This window comes from Zingiber officinale, chromosome 2B, assembly GCF_018446385.1.
Source record: "Zingiber officinale cultivar Zhangliang chromosome 2B, Zo_v1.1, whole genome shotgun sequence".
Lineage (NCBI taxonomy): Eukaryota > Viridiplantae > Streptophyta > Magnoliopsida > Zingiberales > Zingiberaceae > Zingiber > Zingiber officinale.
This window is the reverse complement of record NC_055989.1, coordinates 148,524,881-148,542,777: the sequence shown is the minus strand read 5'-3', so window position 1 is coordinate 148,542,777 and position 17,897 is coordinate 148,524,881. Positions and strand designations below refer to the sequence as shown.

The following is a 17,897-nucleotide window of genomic DNA, read 5'->3' as shown; positions in this document are numbered from 1 at the left end:
CGCCGTGATATTTAATTTGGTTGTTCTAATTGTATTCTAATTGAAATACATTTTCGGAAAAAAATATAATTAGATTTAAAATTCGAGATCTTTAACACGGAATCTAATTTATCTCTACCTGCCATTAATTTATATTGAATTGTTGTACGTTTTATTTTCACAGAAATTATATAAAGATTTAAGGAAAAATACTAAAATTGTGATTTATAGATATATTTATTTTAAAATATTTTTTAGATGGTATATTCTCTTATAGCTATCTATATATAAAAATTCACAATAGAATTAGATAATATCAATAAGAAGAAGAGTAAGGTATGCTTATGCGACACTAAGAGTTCAAAAGCTTTCGGAGTGTTCAACAACATAATTTTAAACTTATTTACTTATCATAAACCCACGGGTATTCCGGCTGGACTTGCCACCGTAGTTGTAATAACCAACAAAAAAGTGTTCTTATCATTCTTTAGAGCAAATTAAAACCAGCGTTCAACATTGTTCCAAGCTCCAGTGCTGATCTTGTTTCCCACAGAACAAAAACATCATCCAGAAATAAACTAAAACTTTTCAAAACAGTCTTTTTTTTAAGGAATTATTTCAGAAGAGATCTCGCCAAGTGCTCACGAGCGGTTGCCAGAGCTTGAGAAATGGTCTACAAAAAGAGGGATATACCTATCAGTCAAAAACCTAACATAAAACCAGCGCATTATAGACTAGTATGATATTCACCTGCTCAGATAGGGATGTGGCACCGTCAAGACTATTCACTGCAACTTTAGAAGCGATAATGCTTGCTTCGGTTTCGAGTATGATCCTACAAAACACCAGGACGAAATCAGAGTGCTAGATCTGAACTGAAAATTTTTCAAAAATAATTTTACTTGTTTAAGTTCTTAAAGCAGGTTCCTTAAAATGTTGTCTCCAAAGGACAAAATCATATCATTTTAAGTTGCATGGAAAACAAACAAAGAAACAATCTGTTATTGGAAGATTATGCAAATCAAGACGAGTATAAGAATCTTACCCTCCATCAACAATTTCATCGAGGCAAAGAAGGATCAAATCCAAGTTTTCAAGTGCTGACCTCTTATCTACATTGTTCCTGTAATGATATAATGCAATTAGAGCTGCATATAGTATATCAAAATAAACAGAGCGTTCTTGCATGTTTTACTAGTAATAAAGAAAAATATTAAGTTGAAGGTCAAGAGACCTAAGAAGAATGCCAACTGCATCAAAGAATCCCTGAAGAACCGTTGCTATTATGAGCTCATTCTCATCATCTCCCCCAGTAACAAAAAAATGCAAGTCTTGAATGAATTTGTAGACGACAATGTAACCGTCAAGCATTGCTATCTCAGCTGCAAGAGGTAACAATGTTAAATTGACATCAAATATAAGAAATAAATAAAATATGTTGACAACAATAAAAATATTCCTATTGCTTGACTTTTAAGGTACCATAAGTTTCTTTATTTCCATACATCTAACAACTTTGAGAGGAAGAGTCCCCTCTCAATTATGTTCATCAGCAAGAAAGTTAAAAGACTTCTGTTTAATTATAAAAAAAGAAAAACCTTGCAGATGCTTAACAACATTAATTCTTTCCTATGTCAGATGTAAATCACACCTATTTCATGGTTACAAAATGACTCAGAAAATAATGGCAAGATTACATGTTCACCATTATTCTAGTCAAGTTCCTTTTCCAACTATTGGAAATGCAATATTAATCTAGTTAACAATGCATCTCAATCATACATTTAACCACGAGTAGCAAGTTATCAAAGAAGAAACTGCAGAACTAGCACATGGAAGAAAGCATGTCTTTTGTTAACCATTATTAACAAACTAGAAAGACAGCTTACAAAATTTATAATGAACATTTCACTAATTCAGCAATGACATAACTATAATGCTCAATATTTGGAAGGAAAAAGGATATAACAACAAAAGGTATGTCCAATAACTCACCAAAAAAAAAACTAGGGAAATGAAACTACCCTGCATCTAGTTAACATTGTTAGCATTTAAAGTAGTTACAAAGTATTAACATAAAAATATTAAATCTTGTGATTTACATGCATTTAAAAGCTTAAAGCATCAATTACTTAAACTGATAGTACAATTTACCTTCCGTTCTTGCATTCGTTTTAAGTGTCTTGGTAAACACAGATTTCTCAAATGCCAATTTAGCAGCATGTGTAGGCCAATCATCTGTATAGTACTTAACTGCTACTCGTTTCCCATCGGAATCAAGTAGAAGAACATTCTTAATGGACGGACAAGAATCCTGAAAATAAGAAAGGCAGTGGCAGAAAATTGATAAGCAGCCGTTTGAATTGTGTACCAACCATGAGGAACCTCGACAACAATTTAAATTCATCAAGATAAATATTGGATTAGTTAAACAGTTAATTCAGGTCACTGATGGATGGAGGTAAAGAGGGAAGCACATGAAGTGTGTATGTTAACTATTTTGACAATTCAATCATAAAACAACATGAATCAGGGTAGACATGTTAAAGCATCGATGAGAAACGAAACATAGCTCCTCCACAAATGCTAGTGCATCCCATCTCTATGGTCAATTTTGTAATGAACCTTCACATCCAACACAATCTGTATTCATTTTCTATAACACACTTGTTGATCATTGGAAAAGCAGAAAAGGGAAAAGTCACCTATTAAAACAGGTGTGAGGTAAACCTCCCTGAAGATAATCTACTATGGAGGAACCCACAGGAATCATTCAAACTGATCATTCAATCACTACATCAGCATCAAGATGCCGATGCATTTTGTTTTTGTGTATTGCAGGATACAAACACCAATGTCCTTGTATAGTTTGTATTATAAGATATAGGAGTAAGTCATGTGTCTATAAATAAATTTTCTTTTTTTCTGCAATAGACACAAATCTAACTATCAACTGATGATGGATAATTATTTGCTGAAGCAGAAAAGGTGAATCCAATCCCAACCCATGAAAGTCAAGTCTTCTCCTGTTTCAATACTGTTCCAGTCTAGATTCAATCAATTTTCCAGTTCTCCTACATAAAACTCCATTGCACGAAAGCAAGTTCCTTTTTTTTTTTTAAAAAAAAATGATCTTCAAAATGCACACTTGATCATCAATTGCATTACAGCAACAATAACAGATAATACAAATAGGATAATCCCTGAAATCAAAATACCAAAAAAGATGTAAAACACTATCATCCGTACAGATATATAACTCTTAGTCCGCTACTAAAATATCCATAAATTTTTTTTTTTCTTTCCAATTCTGCCTAAACTTGAATTCCTTTTCTTTCCCAGCATCTAGTTTTCTCCCTGATTCCACTATTACTCCGCTTGAACCAGAGACGTTATTCCATAATGAAACCGGCCACAAAAGTGACAAGGATCTACCACAACTCGAAAGACAACGGGCGTTTGTAGATCAGCACGACAACAAGACCACACAACTCGATTCGAGTGACAAACCGAAATAAGATCGAGGAACGCACCATGTTCGAGCGATTCAAGGATCGAAGAGGACGAAGACGATGAGATCCGATCACCAACAAGCAGCGCTCATCAGCGTCGAGCGATCACCTGTCCTTTGCCCTCGAACGGTTCTCCCAAGGTCTTACAAACCAGGGTGCGTCGCCGAATCGGATTCGGGCTCCGTCCAATGAGATCATAAAACCATTACCAGATCCGTCAAGTAACCGAAATATCAGCCGTCAAGTAACTCCTCCCCCCATCACCCATCCAACGCGATAAAATAGTTCCACGTCACCGATCCGTGGCCGAACCCATCAACCAATCAAAACCACCTTCTCCTTATATATATAGATTTGCGTGGCCGACGTTTTGGCATCTCATTGCTGCCGCCCTCTGCTTCGCAAATCGCAAAACCTGCTCTCCACTTCATCGAGGCTGTCCGCCATGGCGCCCAAGGCCAACAAGAAGCCAGCGGAGAAGGTGCCCGCCGCCGAGAAGCCGGCGGAGGACAAGGAGAAGAAGGCCGAGAAGGCCCCCGCGGAAAAGAAACCCAAGGCCGAGAAGCGCCTCCCCTCCAAGGACGGTTCTTCCGCCAGCAAGAAGAGTAAGAAAGCAAAGAGAGCGACAGAGACCTACAAAATCTACATCTTCAAGGTACTCAAGCAGGTGCACCCGGACATCGGCATCTCCAGTAAGGCCATGTCGATCATGAACTCCTTCATCAACGACATCTTCGAGAAGCTCGCCCAGGAAGCCTCCCGCCTCGCTCGCTACAACAAGAAGCCCACGATCACCTCCCGCGAGATCCAGACGTCGGTCCGGTTAGTGCTTCCAGGAGAGCTCGCGAAGCACGCCGTCTCCGAGGGGACTAAGGCGGTGACCAAGTTCACGAGCTCTTAAGTGCCGGTGCCTGATGTGACGCCGTTATATTAGGGTTAGAGTGATATGCTCTGTTCATGTACCACTGCCTTTCTGAGTTTTTTAGTTTATAATAATAATATATATTTATTATTATATTTACGATGTTTTAAGGAGTTCGTTCATGTTTTATTTTTTTTTAAATTACATAATCACTTTGTGTTTAATTAAAATAGCAATGTAAAAACTCATTGCGTTTCAAACATTCTTTTAATATTAATGAACTTTTGATGGTTAGTCCCACCTTTACAGGTTTTTATCAATTAAAAATTTTCTAATTTGTGGTAACGTTGATTGAGGTGTTGAGTTTGAATTCTCTTATCAATTTTTTATGAGAGCTGCTTTTCCCACCCCTTCTGACATATCCCTTCCCAGCCTCCACTCCAAAAATTATACTTATACCCTTTGTCATTTTTTTTTAAATTTTTGTTTGTTTATTAACAAAAAAAACAAACAAAATTAATAAAAAAAATTGCTAGGCCCGGCCAATTTTTTTTAGTTTTATTTATTTTTTATTGATTAAAAAAAACAAAATTAATAAAAAAAATGTTGGGGCGGTAAAAATTTATTTTAGCTTTGTTTATTTTTTTATTAATTTTAGTTTTTTAACAAAAAAAACAAAACTAATAAAAAAAATATTGGGGGCGGCAAAAAAAATTGTATATTGGGGGTGTGAAAATAAAAATAAAAATTGTTTTTTTATTGTTAACAAAAAAAAAAATAAAACCAATTAAAAAAATAATATTGTTAACATAAAAAATTTATTTTAGTTTTGTTTATTTTTTTATTAGTTTTGTTTTTTTTTAAAAAAAAACAAAACTAATAAAAAAAATATTGGGGGCGGTCAAAAAAAAATTTTGCATTGGGAGTGCGAAAATAAAAAAATTGTTTGCTTTTTTATTATTAATAAAAAAACAATTAAAAAAATAATAAATAACAAATAAAGTATAAAAGGGTATAAATGTGAATATCATTAAATTTCTGGTGGGGCCAAGGAGGTGAATGTGTCAGAGGGGTGGGAGAAGCAAATTACTTTTTTATTTATTGGATACGTAGTATTGAGATTTTTAAAAAAAAAATTTTTTTTGAGGGTTTCTTAGATATAGGATCACGAAGTGGTGGGTTTAGTTATGTTAAAAAGTTTATTCTATATTAATTTTGCTCTCGAGGTGATAGTGTAACGAAAGGGCATTTAAGTTGTTATTCAGGTATTTATGATTTGAATCTCAGTTATTTGAATCTCAATTATTATGAATTTGTAAAAATGTTACTTCTAAATGAGATATGCAATTAAAAGATGTTGGTCTTTTGAACTGTTTGTTATAAACGTTTTTCAATTTATTCTGATGATTGGTGAGAAATTTTTGTGGGATCGGATTGATCATTCTAGGTTTGACGTTATCCAGCTTGATTAATCATTTGCAAATAATGTATTAGAGTATATTCAATAGGATGTTAAATGAATATTATAATGTTTATTGAACACCCTCTCTTTATTATGAGTGGGTATTAATGTTTGGGGTTTGAATTTCGATAAAGTTAGGATAAATACTTCTTTTATGTATTAGTCATTATTCCAAAGACGATTGTGATTTATTTCTTCTGTGTTGATCTTGGAATGGGTTGAAGATGATAGGGACAAATGTATTCATCTTTTATTATTATGAGTATTATAATGTCTACTCACATAAAAAAAAGATTATTTGTAAGAACACTTTTGAATACTCTCTTAATTTTTTTTATTTTTTTTAATGTAAAATTTTAATATTATTTTTAAAAATACTAAAAGAGATGAGTGAATAGAGGATGACATTCATAAATAATGAGGTTTATGTTAAAAAAAATATGAATGAAAAAAATATATTGTTATAATAAATATTATAACAAATTAATATGATTATGGATGCTCTTAAAATGACCTTTAGTTCCGTCAACTAATATTTCTTTTAATTAATTAGTCAACTAGTTGTTGATTTGAGTGTTAAATAACAAAACGCCATTTAAAAAAAAAAAAATTAATAAAGTATCAGAATATTCTAGATGCTCCCAGATGCAACGGCGAAGAAACGTTGGTCATTCGTTCCAGATTTATAGTACACGTTACGCCTCAATCTATCACCAATAGACTGGTAGGGCCACGTTCATTCTAATACCAACCAGAATTACTCGTTTAATAATAATAATAATAATAATAATATACCGTAGACACGGAAACATTGTGACTCCGTAATCGACCAGCTCCGATGACGAGATAGTCTCGAATAATTATACACATCCAGTTTGAAAACAACCGTCCTTTGCCAGGCCACGGTTCATTTCTACGGATACCATCTAAGGATATCTTCTTGTTTACAAGATCGTTTGGAGGGGATCCTCTGAGTGGATGACACGTCATTGGAACATTCTCGAACCTGAAATATGCTATATAAGCAGTCTCTGGTTGCGACCCTCAACCTCACAAATTCTATCGGCATACTTTCATTTCTTTTCGTTTTCCCCAGCGTCTGTTGCCTTTGATCTGTAGAGATAATGGCCGGAAAGGGTGAAGGCCCGGCGATCGGAATAGATCTCGGTACCACCTACTCGTGTGTTGGCGTGTGGCAGCACGATCGGGTCGAGATCATCGCCAACGACCAGGGTAATCGCACGACGCCGTCTTATGTTGCCTTTACCGACACCGAGCGCCTGATCGGCGACGCCGCTAAGAATCAGGTTGCTATGAACCCTATCAACACCGTGTTCGGTAAGTAAGCTCCACTAGATCTGGATGTTTTGCTGCAGTTGTGTACCTTGTGGTGTCCGTTCAAGTATTTTAGCTGTTAACAATCTGTTTGTTTGGTGCTATAGATGGTAATCTAGGTCATGAGTTGTTAGTACTTCGAACATACAGGTGTTTCGTGGATCTGCTTTATTATTATGGTATAGTGTATAAATTTTGGATTAGGATCATATGATTTACTAGATATGGTCGCTCTCTTTCTGTTCCATTGGATCTGGTTTCATCTGTTTATATCACCACCGTTTATATTTTTCTATCCAGGTGTGGAATTTTTTAAAACTTCAATTGAAATTTGTTTGAAGAATTTGAACTCATAGGCAACAACACTAAAGCGAGATTGAAATAATTATTTTAAAACGTTAAAAGAAATCCGATTGTTTGGTGGCTTACGATTTAGTTTGTACAAATTTGTCCAAGAGGTTTGTTTTCTCTTTCATAATGACGTGTGTTTGTTTCTACTTTTAGATTTGTTCATATACAATAACCATCCATTAAGGCCAGTATTTTGTTATAAATTTATAATCTGGTTGAGTTTCTTTATGCTAAATGTTTTATTACAGATTTTGCTGGGATGCAATTGTACTTGATTGCTGGTTGATGCTATATGCGATGCTATTTTTATTATTATTCTATATAAGACTAATTTGCTAACATTCTGTTCCATGATATTAAAGTTAGTAACCTTAATTCTACGATTTTATAATCCTCAAGGGAACTTTCCGTAATACCTTTTTTTTTCCTTTGAGATGTGGACTTTATTAACATCACGGAAGCGTATTTTAAGAATTTGAACTCATACTCAGTAAATTGAGTACTTGAAAGATATTAAAGTAGATTGTATATGGGCTTGGAATGAACAACTGTGTATTATTTATTGAAACAACTCGATTAAACTTCGTCATGCTCTTGATGGACTGCTTGTTGCAATTTTTTTTTAAATGTCTGGTGCTTAGGTTAAATTTATGTTCTGCCTTTTTCCTGCATTCTGTAGTAGTTGGTTAACTCAATATTTGTCTGTTCTTACCCTTCAGATGCAAAGCGTTTGATTGGAAGGCGCTTCAGCGATGCTTCTGTCCAGAGCGATGTCAAGCTTTGGCCTTTCAAGGTCATTGCTGGCCCCGGTGATAAGCCCATGATTGTTGTTAACTACAAAGGGGAGGAGAAGCAGTTTTCAGCTGAAGAGATCTCTTCTATGGTATTAATAAAGATGAAAGAGATTGCTGAAGCATACTTGGGATCTGTTGTGAAAAATGCTGTTGTCACTGTCCCTGCTTATTTCAATGACTCCCAGCGCCAGGCCACAAAGGATGCCGGTGTCATCTCTGGTCTGAATGTGATGAGGATCATCAATGAGCCCACCGCAGCGGCTATTGCCTATGGACTCGACAAGAAGGCATCCAGTGTGGGTGAGAAGAATGTTCTAATCTTTGATCTTGGTGGCGGTACTTTTGATGTCTCTCTTCTTACAATTGAGGAGGGCATCTTCGAGGTCAAGGCCACTGCTGGTGACACCCATCTTGGAGGTGAGGATTTTGATAACCGCATGGTTAACCATTTCGTGCAAGAGTTCAAGAGGAAGCACAAGAAAGATATCAGCGGAAATCCTAGGTCACTGAGGAGGCTAAGGACCGCGTGTGAGAGGGCAAAGAGGACACTTTCCTCCACTGCACAAACCACCATCGAGATTGATTCCTTGTACGAAGGCATTGATTTCTACTCTACTATCACAAGGGCCAGATTCGAGGAGCTCAACATGGATCTATTTAGGAAGTGTATGGAGCCGGTTGAGAAGTGTTTGAGAGATGCTAAGATGGACAAGAGCACTGTCCATGATGTGGTTCTTGTCGGTGGATCCACTAGAATCCCAAAGGTGCAGCAGTTGTTGCAGGACTTCTTCAATGGTAAGGAACTCTGCAAGAGTATCAATCCTGACGAAGCTGTTGCATATGGTGCTGCTGTTCAGGCTGCTATTCTTAGCGGCGAGGGCAATGAGAAGGTGCAGGACCTTCTGCTGCTGGATGTTACTCCTCTTTCCACTGGGTTGGAGACAGCCGGAGGTGTCATGACCGTGTTGATCCCCAGGAACACCACCATTCCAACAAAGAAAGAGCAAGTTTTCTCTACCTATTCAGACAACCAGCCTGGCGTCTTGATTCAGGTGTACGAGGGGGAGAGAACAAGGACTAGAGACAACAATCTGCTCGGAAAATTTGAACTCTCAGGAATCCCACCTGCTCCTCGGGGTGTCCCTCAGATCACAGTTTGCTTCGACATCGATGCCAATGGTATCTTGAACGTGTCCGCCGAGGACAAGACAACCGGGCAAAAGAACAAGATCACCATCACCAATGACAAGGGCAGGCTCAGCAAGGAGGAGATTGAGAAGATGGTGCAGGAAGCGGAGAAATACAAGTCTGAGGACGAGGAGCACAAGAAGAAAGTGGAGGCTAAGAACTCCCTCGAGAACTACGCGTACAACATGAGAAACACCATTAAGGACGATAAGATCGCATCCAAGCTGCCTGCGGCAGACAAGAAAAAAATCGAGGACGCTATCGAGCAGGCGATCCAATGGCTCGATAGCAATCAATTGGCTGAGGCTGATGAGTTCGAAGACAAGATGAAGGAGCTCGAGAGCATTTGCAACCCCATCATTGCTAAGATGTACCAGGGTGGTGAAGTGCCCGGTGGAATGGATGAGGACGGACCTTCGGCTGGTGCGAGCGGTGCGGGTCCGAAGATTGAGGAGGTCGATTAAGCTTAGTAGCTCATCATCATCCTCTGCGTGTGTCGTCTCTTATTTTGCTGCCAGTGATTGCCTTACCGAATCTACTCTCATGTCGCTATTGTATTCGAAACTATTTTGGATTGTTCATGGCCTAGCGGTAAAACTATGAATGCTGAACTATTTTTGCCTTTAAAGTACTATGATTATCTCACTTACAAGTTTTGGTTCTGTGATGTTCTCTTCCTCTTTCTAGCTGTTATGTTATTCGTTTTTTGTTTTCAGAGATCCTTTTTCCGTCATAGGAATAGTTTTATGTTCTCAATAAAATCTCGGAATAAATATTTTTCTTACAATTATAAAAATACTCCTCTTTTAAATATAAATTTCCTAAGTTTATAACAAACGTATGCATTAGATGGCATGAAAGGATGTAGCGGTCTGAACTGATTTAGCAGATATATTGGAATTTTAGAGGTGTACTTGCGGAACAACTGTCATGTTCTCTCTTCCCTACTTTTGTAGAAAATTGATATGCTCCGTGTCAGCCGCAATGCGCGTCCACGACTAACTGGTCAGGGAGCATTTCAGTTTAGAAATTTTCTAAAAGGCACACATATTTCAAAAGATGTGCGTAGCCTCTTCATTTTTTCTATCTTATGTATGTAAGCTCTTTTTTCTATTCTCTTTTTTCTTTACTCTTGTTTTTTTATCTGTTACGTTTAATAACTGTTGTGATATCAATTTTTAAACATTACCATCGCTGATGGTGTTAGTTTGTACTGTCACAAGTTTAGTTTGATTTAGATAAGGCTTAATATTATAATATTATAGTACTTAAAGATATTGAAATAAGAAATGAAGAGTATCAACTCATTATAATTCTAAAAATTCATCATATCTAAAATTAATTTAGATCTATTATTGATGAATCTACACCTATCTGATTGGATAATTTTAAGTTCTACAAATTTCCGAGACATCTCTAGAAATATTTTAATATTATGTTAACATTCATAGAGAATCTTTCTGGCCCAGATTAACCTTGGTCTGATTTCGTGGTAGTGCAAATTAGCACTATCTAATGTAATTAAATTGTGTGATACAGAAAAGACCCTTGAAAAATTCGCGTTTAATTTTCCTTACCCAGTATTTCTAATATATTTAGTATTATTTTTGGAATTTAATTATCACCGCGTTCATTATTTTAAGTAACCATGGAAATTGGGTCGTTTCAAGCATTAGAAGAGAAGAGAAGAGAAGAGAGAGAATCACTGAATCTTGTTCCCCCACCTTCCCTTTCGCCGGCGCTCCGACCGATTGATTGGACGCACCGTGGGCTCGGAGAGGCAGGGCGGCGATGGGCCAAGGTGTGAGCTGCGCCAGCTCGAGCTACGAGCACGAGTTCTTCTCCGCAGTCCAAGCCGGTGACTTGGCAACGGTCGACTGCTTCCTGACGGACGACCCCTCTCTGATGCTGTGAACCACCATCTACGACCGCATCTCCGCACTCCACATCGCGGCCGCAAATGGCCGCGTCCAGGTCAAGCTTTTCCTCCTCCTCCGCACTTCTTCTCCGTGCGAGGGTTTTCGGATTTTGATTCGCTTTGGGATTGCAGGTTTTATCTATGCTTCTGTATCGATCTTCGAATCCTGATGTCGTTAATCGAGATAAACAGGTGAAGAATCATATAAATGAGTGTCTTTTCTTTTGTACGCTGTGATCGGTTGGCAAGATCTCATTTTCCGTGGATCTATTCCTAAAACTAGACTCCGTTGATGATGGCTGCGATGCACGGGAAGATAGAGTGTGTACACAAGCTTCTTGATTCGGGGGCAAATGTGAGTCAAGTTACTTCTGTAGAAATTGATGCCAAAGAAAAGTAGCATGAATCCCAAAAAAGGTTGTAAGAAAATAAAGAGTATAAAGTCTTATATAGTTAATTATCAGAAAATCTAAACCCTAAATTGAAAAGTTAAAAGACTAAATTGCCCTCAAGGCTATAAACAAATAATTCTAATTATATAATTTAACATCCCCTCAAACTCACGATGTTATAGTCAGAAGCATTGAGAGTTTGTCAGATAAAAATCGGAAGCGCGAAGCGGAATGAGCCTTGGTAAACATACCAGCTATCTGCAGTGAGGAAGGAACAAAAGGCAATGTGATAGTGTCAATCTGTAGATAATGACGAGTGAAATGACAATTTATCTCAATATGTTTCGTTCTCCCATGAAAAACTGTATTGTGCGCAATTTGAATGACACTGTGATTATCACAATGAAGAGCAGTAGATTTCATATATGCAAGCAAACCAACGTAGTCAAACAATCTCACAAGTAGTGGTAGTCATGACACAATACTCAGCTTCTGTGGAGGATCTCGAAATAACATATTGTTTCTTACTTTTCCAAGAGATAAGAGAATCTCTAAGAAAAATATGGAAGCCAGTGGTTGACTTACAATCCGTAAGGTTACCCGCCCAATCAACATCAGAGTATGCATAGAGCTCTAATAAGGAAGTAGAAGCGAATAAGAGACTCTGAAATTGAGTCCCCCGAAGATACCGAAAAATGTGAAGAACAGCAGCCCAATGAATTGTAGTCGGTGTAGTGACGAACTAACTAATCACATGTACAGCATACGCAATATCAGGATGAGTCACAGTGAGATAAATCAAGCTTCCCACAACTATACGGTAGAGGTTAGGATCTGGTAAAGGAGAACCATCTGATTGAGAGTACTTAGCATTAGTCTCAAGGGAAGTATCAACTATCCTGTTGTCAGTGAGACGTGCACACTCAAATAGATTAGCTATGTACTTTGACTAAGACAAGAGGTAACCTGTAGGTGAAGAGGCAATCTCATCCCCCAGAAAATAGTGTAGTAAACCCAAGTCTTTCATAGCCAAATAACGAGCTAATTCAAATTTCAAAGACTCAATTGCATCAAAATCATCACTAGTAATTATCATGTCATCCACATATAAAGATAAAAGTATACGACCTACACGTGTGCACTTGACAAAAAAAGCTGAATCATGATTACTGGAATGAAAGCCAAGCGAGGTAACCACCGTGGAGAACTTGGCAAACCAAGCACGTGATGCTTGTTTGAGTCCATAGAGAGCTTTGCGAAGCCTGCAAACTTCACCAGATCGGTGAGCAACTCCAGGAGGGGGCACCATATACACTTCTTCTTTAAGATCACCATTCAAGAAAATATTTTTGGCATCCATCTGAGATATCTTCTATTGACGAACAGAGACAACAACAATTAACATACGAACAGTATCATTTTAACAACAGAGGTAAAAGTTTCCTCATAATACATGACATACTTCTGAGAGTAACCTTTAGCAACAGGACAAGCTTTGTACTGTTCGGCAAAATTATCAGATTTAGTTTTGATCTTATAGACCCAACGAGAACCAATGACACGTTTCCCTAGTGACACAGGTACCAAATCCTAAGTATGAGTATGATGCAGAATAGTTAATTTCTCGTCCATAGCATTCTGCCAAAGAGGATTACCAACAGCTTCTCTATAGGACAAAGGCTAAAAAAGATGATGAATAGAGGCAACAAAAGAGGCAAAAGAAGTAGGATAACAAGAATAAGCAAAATAAGGTAGTATAGTAGACTTACGAGGACGTGTAGATTGACGAATAGGATTGCCTGCAATCTCTGAAGGTGAAGAACAGTTGTAGGAGGCGGAGGGGGAGGTGGAGGAGATGTCTCGAGAATACCAGATTCAGTGAAGTCATCATGTGGAAGAGTAGCCGTGGGGGATGCTTCGTCAGTGTCGGTACTGAAAGGATTAATGCGAATAAGATCTGCATGAGTCATGTTATGTGATAGAAGAGGTATAGAGAAGAAAGGAATATGCTCAAGAAATACAATATGACTAGAGACATACAATTTTTTACTACTTGGATCAAAACAACGATATCCCTTTTGACCAACACCATAACCAAGGAAGACACACAAAGCATATTTAGAGGATAACTTATCACGCTCAACGTGTGGTCGGAGAACAAAACATGTACAACCAAAAACATGTAAAGAGGAATAATTAGGAGTATGACCATATAGTTTTTGAAAAAGAGATAAACCTGAATTGTGAGAAGTTGGAATCCTATTAATTACATAAGTAGCAGTAAGAATTGCTTCTCCCCAAAAAATACTAGGAATATCTGCAGATAATAAGAATGAACGGGTTGTCTCAACAAGATGTTTATGTTTTCTCTCTGCAACCTCATTTTGTTCGGGTGTTTCTCGACACGATGTTTGATGTATAGTACATTCTGATGCAAGTAAATGAGAAAAATTATTGGAAGTGTATTCGCCCCCTAAATCACAATGAAAACACTTGATAACTGCTGAATGTTGAGTTTTGACAAGAGCTTTGAAGTTATTGAAAATGATAAGATAATCAGATCTGTGTTTCATAAGATAAACCCAAGTATAGCAAGTGCAATCATTAATAAAAGAAATATAATATCTTGATCCCCCTTTTTTTAGTAACAGGAGAAGCCCCTACACATTAGAATGTCAAAAGGATTAGGAGAAGAAGATAGACTTTTATCAAAAGATATTGCATAAAATTTTGTCAGTTTACAATCACTACAATATGAAATATCATGACTTTTTAAAGTTCCTAATACTCCAGACGAAGCTAAAAATTGTAAACGAGAGACTGAAACATGATCTAGACGAGTATACCACAAATAAAAATCAGAAGAGAAACGACTCAATCGGAAAGATGACAAATCAACACTAGAAGCTGCAACATCTGGTACTTGAAGCTTATCCAAGACATAGAGTCCCCCTTGCCTACGCCTATCCCAATCACCTTTTGAGATCGTGAATCCTGCACACAACAATTGGATGAAAAAAAAAGATTAAATATCCAGACTCAGACAATTGACTAATAGAAACAAGATTAAGTGTAAGACTAGGAATATAATAGACATCAGGAAGAGACAAACAAGTTGTAACAACAGAATCAACACCTAATAATGATATTGGAGTACCATCAGCCGTCATAATTGATAAAGATGAATTAGAAGATAAGGAGATAAAAGATGATAAGTTAGGTGACATGATGAGAGGATCCAGAATTTAAAATCCACAAAGAGGAAGATATACCTGATGTACCGGAGGATGACAAACCTATATGAGAAGAAGCAGACATGGCAGAGGGACGTGAAGCAAGGAATTGTTAAAACTGCTCAAGCATATAAGGATCTAAAGAGGGGGCAACCATTGCATTACTAGATTGAGATAGTCCATTTGACAACTATTGTGGTTGATTACCAGATTTCCATGAAGCATTCTGATGTAGCAATGGTGGCTGTTGAGGTCGTTGTTGCTGATATTGCTGTTGTGGTGATCGCTTTTGCTGCTGCGGTAGTTTACTTTTGTTCAACAATAATGGATATTGAGACTTCTAATGTCTTTTTTCTTTGTAATAAGCACACTTATCACTAGAAACCATCGAAGTCGGCCTACTTTGATTATGTGACATAGACCGCTTTGGTGCTGCAAAAACAGATGACATAGATGATGTAATAATCCTCTTATCAACCTGAGACTTAAGATGAATCTCCTCAGCTAGCAATTCATGTACTACTGAATCAACGAAAGGAATAGGACTATGATGCAAAATTGTTCCACGCAATTCTTCAAAGTCATCACGAAGAGCCATCAAGAATTCATAAGCTGGGAATGCTCGTAATTCTGAGGATTCTGTGAGTGCTAACTGGTCTCATAATTTTGACATGACAGAATAAAAATTTTAGATCCTCATATCTTACTTTCGAAATGTATATATATATACTTCTAATTAATATTGTTTGACAAAATTAAACTGCGTATATAATCTTACCGGATACTCTGATTATTGTTATTATGGTCACTCAGATTGTTTGCAAGCAATTCTGTCGGCAACAAAATCGGCACAAGTCACTGATTCTTGGTCCCCTAAGGATCCACCTGTCATTGTGTGAATCATTTGTTTGTCAAGGTATTAAACTCGTTTATTTCCATGTGCTAATCGATTCGCAGGGGCTTTGCACGATTTGTAAACTTGAGAGATGGAACAGGGGCGACGCCCTTGCACTCGCTTCCAGCCAAAGATGGTCCAACTGTGTTCATATTCTCTTAGACAGTGGAGCTCTCGTCTGTTCTTCAACCGGCCGGTATCAGTAATTTAATAATTGTTTTCCTTAGCAATCACTGTTTGTTCTTCTTCTTGATCCCAAGTCTGTAGATTGTGACTTGGTGCTGTGCTCAAGAGATCCAAAATTTGCAGTTTTCCTGGAAGCACCCCGCTGCACTTGGCAGCTCGTGGGGGAAGTTTGGAGTGCGTCCGAGAATTGCTTGCACGAGGTGCCGATCGGCTCCAAAGGGATGCATCTGGGTAAAGATTTCTTATTGTCTTTGATTCAGGATTACACTTACTTTCGTGATTTATCAATGTGCTTGCGTGCTGGTGAAATGAATTACGACTAAACAATTAGCTAAATTTGTTCAAAATTCAAATGGCCTCCCAAATCCTGATGGTATTCTTGGCATTTCTCAATATGGCTTTTAGTAAATACAATCCTCATATGCAGTGCTCATCGTTGATACTGGAGTGATGCTAAAGGATAATATGTGACTTTGATGCTAAATTAGCTCTAATGATCTCTCCTCTTGATTATATCCTTATATATTTATGTCTTTATTTTATTTTATGGAATTCATAGATCCAGTGTCCATCTTTTGAGAATGGAGATATATTAAACAGTTTGTTTACTACACTTAGTTGTAGTGATTCTAGCTTTGTGTCTAATAGTTCTCGTGTCCATGACCTGTAAACCTCAGTTTCAAACTGATGCATAAGATGACTGCTGAAACACCTCCAAACTGACACATTTAGATTATGCATTTGAGATTTTTTTAAAACCAATTGACTTGATAAGTTGGAAGGATAGAACTGGATTGAACATTTGATGCAATATATTTCAGTCTCATGCCAAGAAGTTTTTTCAGGACCATGATGCTGAGCTATTGTATTTTTAATCACCTAAAGTTATTGACAATCGTCGCATGTGTGACTTATATTCAGTGGGGAGACAAAACTGACGGTGAAAAATCTCTAAAGATTGCGTCTCTTATTTTGATAGAAGCCAGCCTGGTCTCTTTGGCAGTCTCTGCTCCTATCATTCACTTGGTAAAAGAGAACTCTGCATTTTCCTTCCTATTTCTCTGAGTCTCTGCAATTGTAATTCAGTAAATATGCTAAACTTTCTCATAATAGATTTGGTGTCTATTGTTTCCTTCATTTTTTTTCCTTTTAATATCATAAAAACCATAAAAATTAGTGGTCGACGTCCCCCCCAGAAAAATAATAGAAAATCTATAGGTTGGACTGAAAAAATCAAGAAACGCAAGCAATATAAATCGATCCGATCTGATAGACAGAGACGTGTGGACGAATCACGCACGTTTCCTCACCGCCTTTGTTTCCTCGCTCCCAGGATCTCGCCAAGTGGACGGTGCATACCCTCCGAGTTCCTCTATAAAAGATGCCCAATCTCCAGGTCGAACCCCACCGCCGCCTGCAAAAACAAAGCCTATAGTTAGATTTTGCAGAGGAGGAAGGATGTCCTGCTGCGGAGGCGTGTGCCCTGGCTTGGGAGAGGAGCAGACGACCACCGCTCAAACCGTGATCATGGGGTCGGCTGGCGCTGATTCGAAGAGGTAAATTCTTTTTTTTGTCTTTTTAAAATTTTTTATTTGGAGAAAAGAAAAAGACGGAGCAAAATGAGTTCTGCTTTTAATGGATCCTTTGGAAATGGATGCAGGGAGTTTGAAGAGACGGGTACAGGATCCGAAAACGGATGCAAGTGCGGGTCCAACTGCACCTGCGACCCCTGCAACTGCAAGTGAAAGCCGCGCAGAGCTTTCGAGTTTGGAGAGGAGAGAGAGGTATGG

At 37.6% G+C, this 17,897-nt stretch overlaps 3 protein-coding genes and 1 pseudogene across 3 annotated transcripts; 3 read left to right on the top strand and 1 right to left on the bottom strand.

Annotated features, from left to right (window-relative positions):
* Positions 1-433: 433 nt before the first annotated feature.
* Positions 434-3,773, bottom strand: LOC122047756 (coatomer subunit zeta-2-like). Its single transcript, XM_042609223.1, has 6 exons — positions 3,513-3,773; positions 2,134-2,293; positions 1,214-1,361; positions 1,025-1,102; positions 730-814; positions 434-652 (listed from the first exon to the last, which is right to left on the bottom strand). Exons 1-6 carry the CDS (start codon positions 3,513-3,515, stop codon positions 593-595), a joined length of 534 nt encoding a protein of 177 aa, XP_042465157.1. The 5' UTR covers positions 3,516-3,773; the 3' UTR covers positions 434-592.
* A 95-nt stretch (positions 3,774-3,868) lies between these two features.
* On the top strand, positions 3,869-4,506 carry LOC122047757 (histone H2B.11-like). The gene has a single exon (XM_042609224.1). It carries the CDS (start codon positions 3,937-3,939, stop codon positions 4,390-4,392), a length of 456 nt encoding a protein of 151 aa, XP_042465158.1. The 5' UTR covers positions 3,869-3,936; the 3' UTR covers positions 4,393-4,506.
* A 2,360-nt stretch (positions 4,507-6,866) lies between these two features.
* LOC122047755 (heat shock cognate 70 kDa protein 2) lies at positions 6,867-10,128 on the top strand. Its single transcript, XM_042609222.1, has 2 exons — positions 6,867-7,153; positions 8,221-10,128. The coding sequence occupies exons 1-2, from the start codon at positions 6,940-6,942 to the stop codon at positions 9,945-9,947; spliced, it is 1,941 nt and encodes a 646-aa protein (XP_042465156.1). The 5' UTR covers positions 6,867-6,939; the 3' UTR covers positions 9,948-10,128.
* Positions 10,129-11,274: 1,146 nt separating this feature from the next.
* Positions 11,275-17,646, top strand: LOC122047754 (annotated as a pseudogene).
* Positions 17,647-17,897: the final 251 nt, after the last annotated feature.

Excerpts from the sequence above, each read along its gene's own strand:
- LOC122047757 (XM_042609224.1), top strand. The coding sequence starts at position 3,937 with ATGGCGCCCAAGGCCAACAAGAAGCCAGCGGAGAAGGTGCCCGCCGCC.
- LOC122047755 (XM_042609222.1), top strand. The coding sequence starts at position 6,940 with ATGGCCGGAAAGGGTGAAGGCCCGGCGATCGGAATAGATCTCGGTACC. Across the intron at positions 7,154-8,220 it reads CCCTATCAACACCGTGTTCG|ATGCAAAGCGTTTGATTGGA; the intron begins GTAAGTAAGCTC and ends CTTACCCTTCAG.
- LOC122047756 (XM_042609223.1), bottom strand. Across the intron at positions 1,103-1,213 it reads GCAGTTGGCATTCTTCTTAG|GAACAATGTAGATAAGAGGT; the intron begins GTCTCTTGACCT and ends ATATCATTACAG. Across the intron at positions 815-1,024 it reads GATGAAATTGTTGATGGAGG|GATCATACTCGAAACCGAAG; the intron begins GTAAGATTCTTA and ends GGTGTTTTGTAG.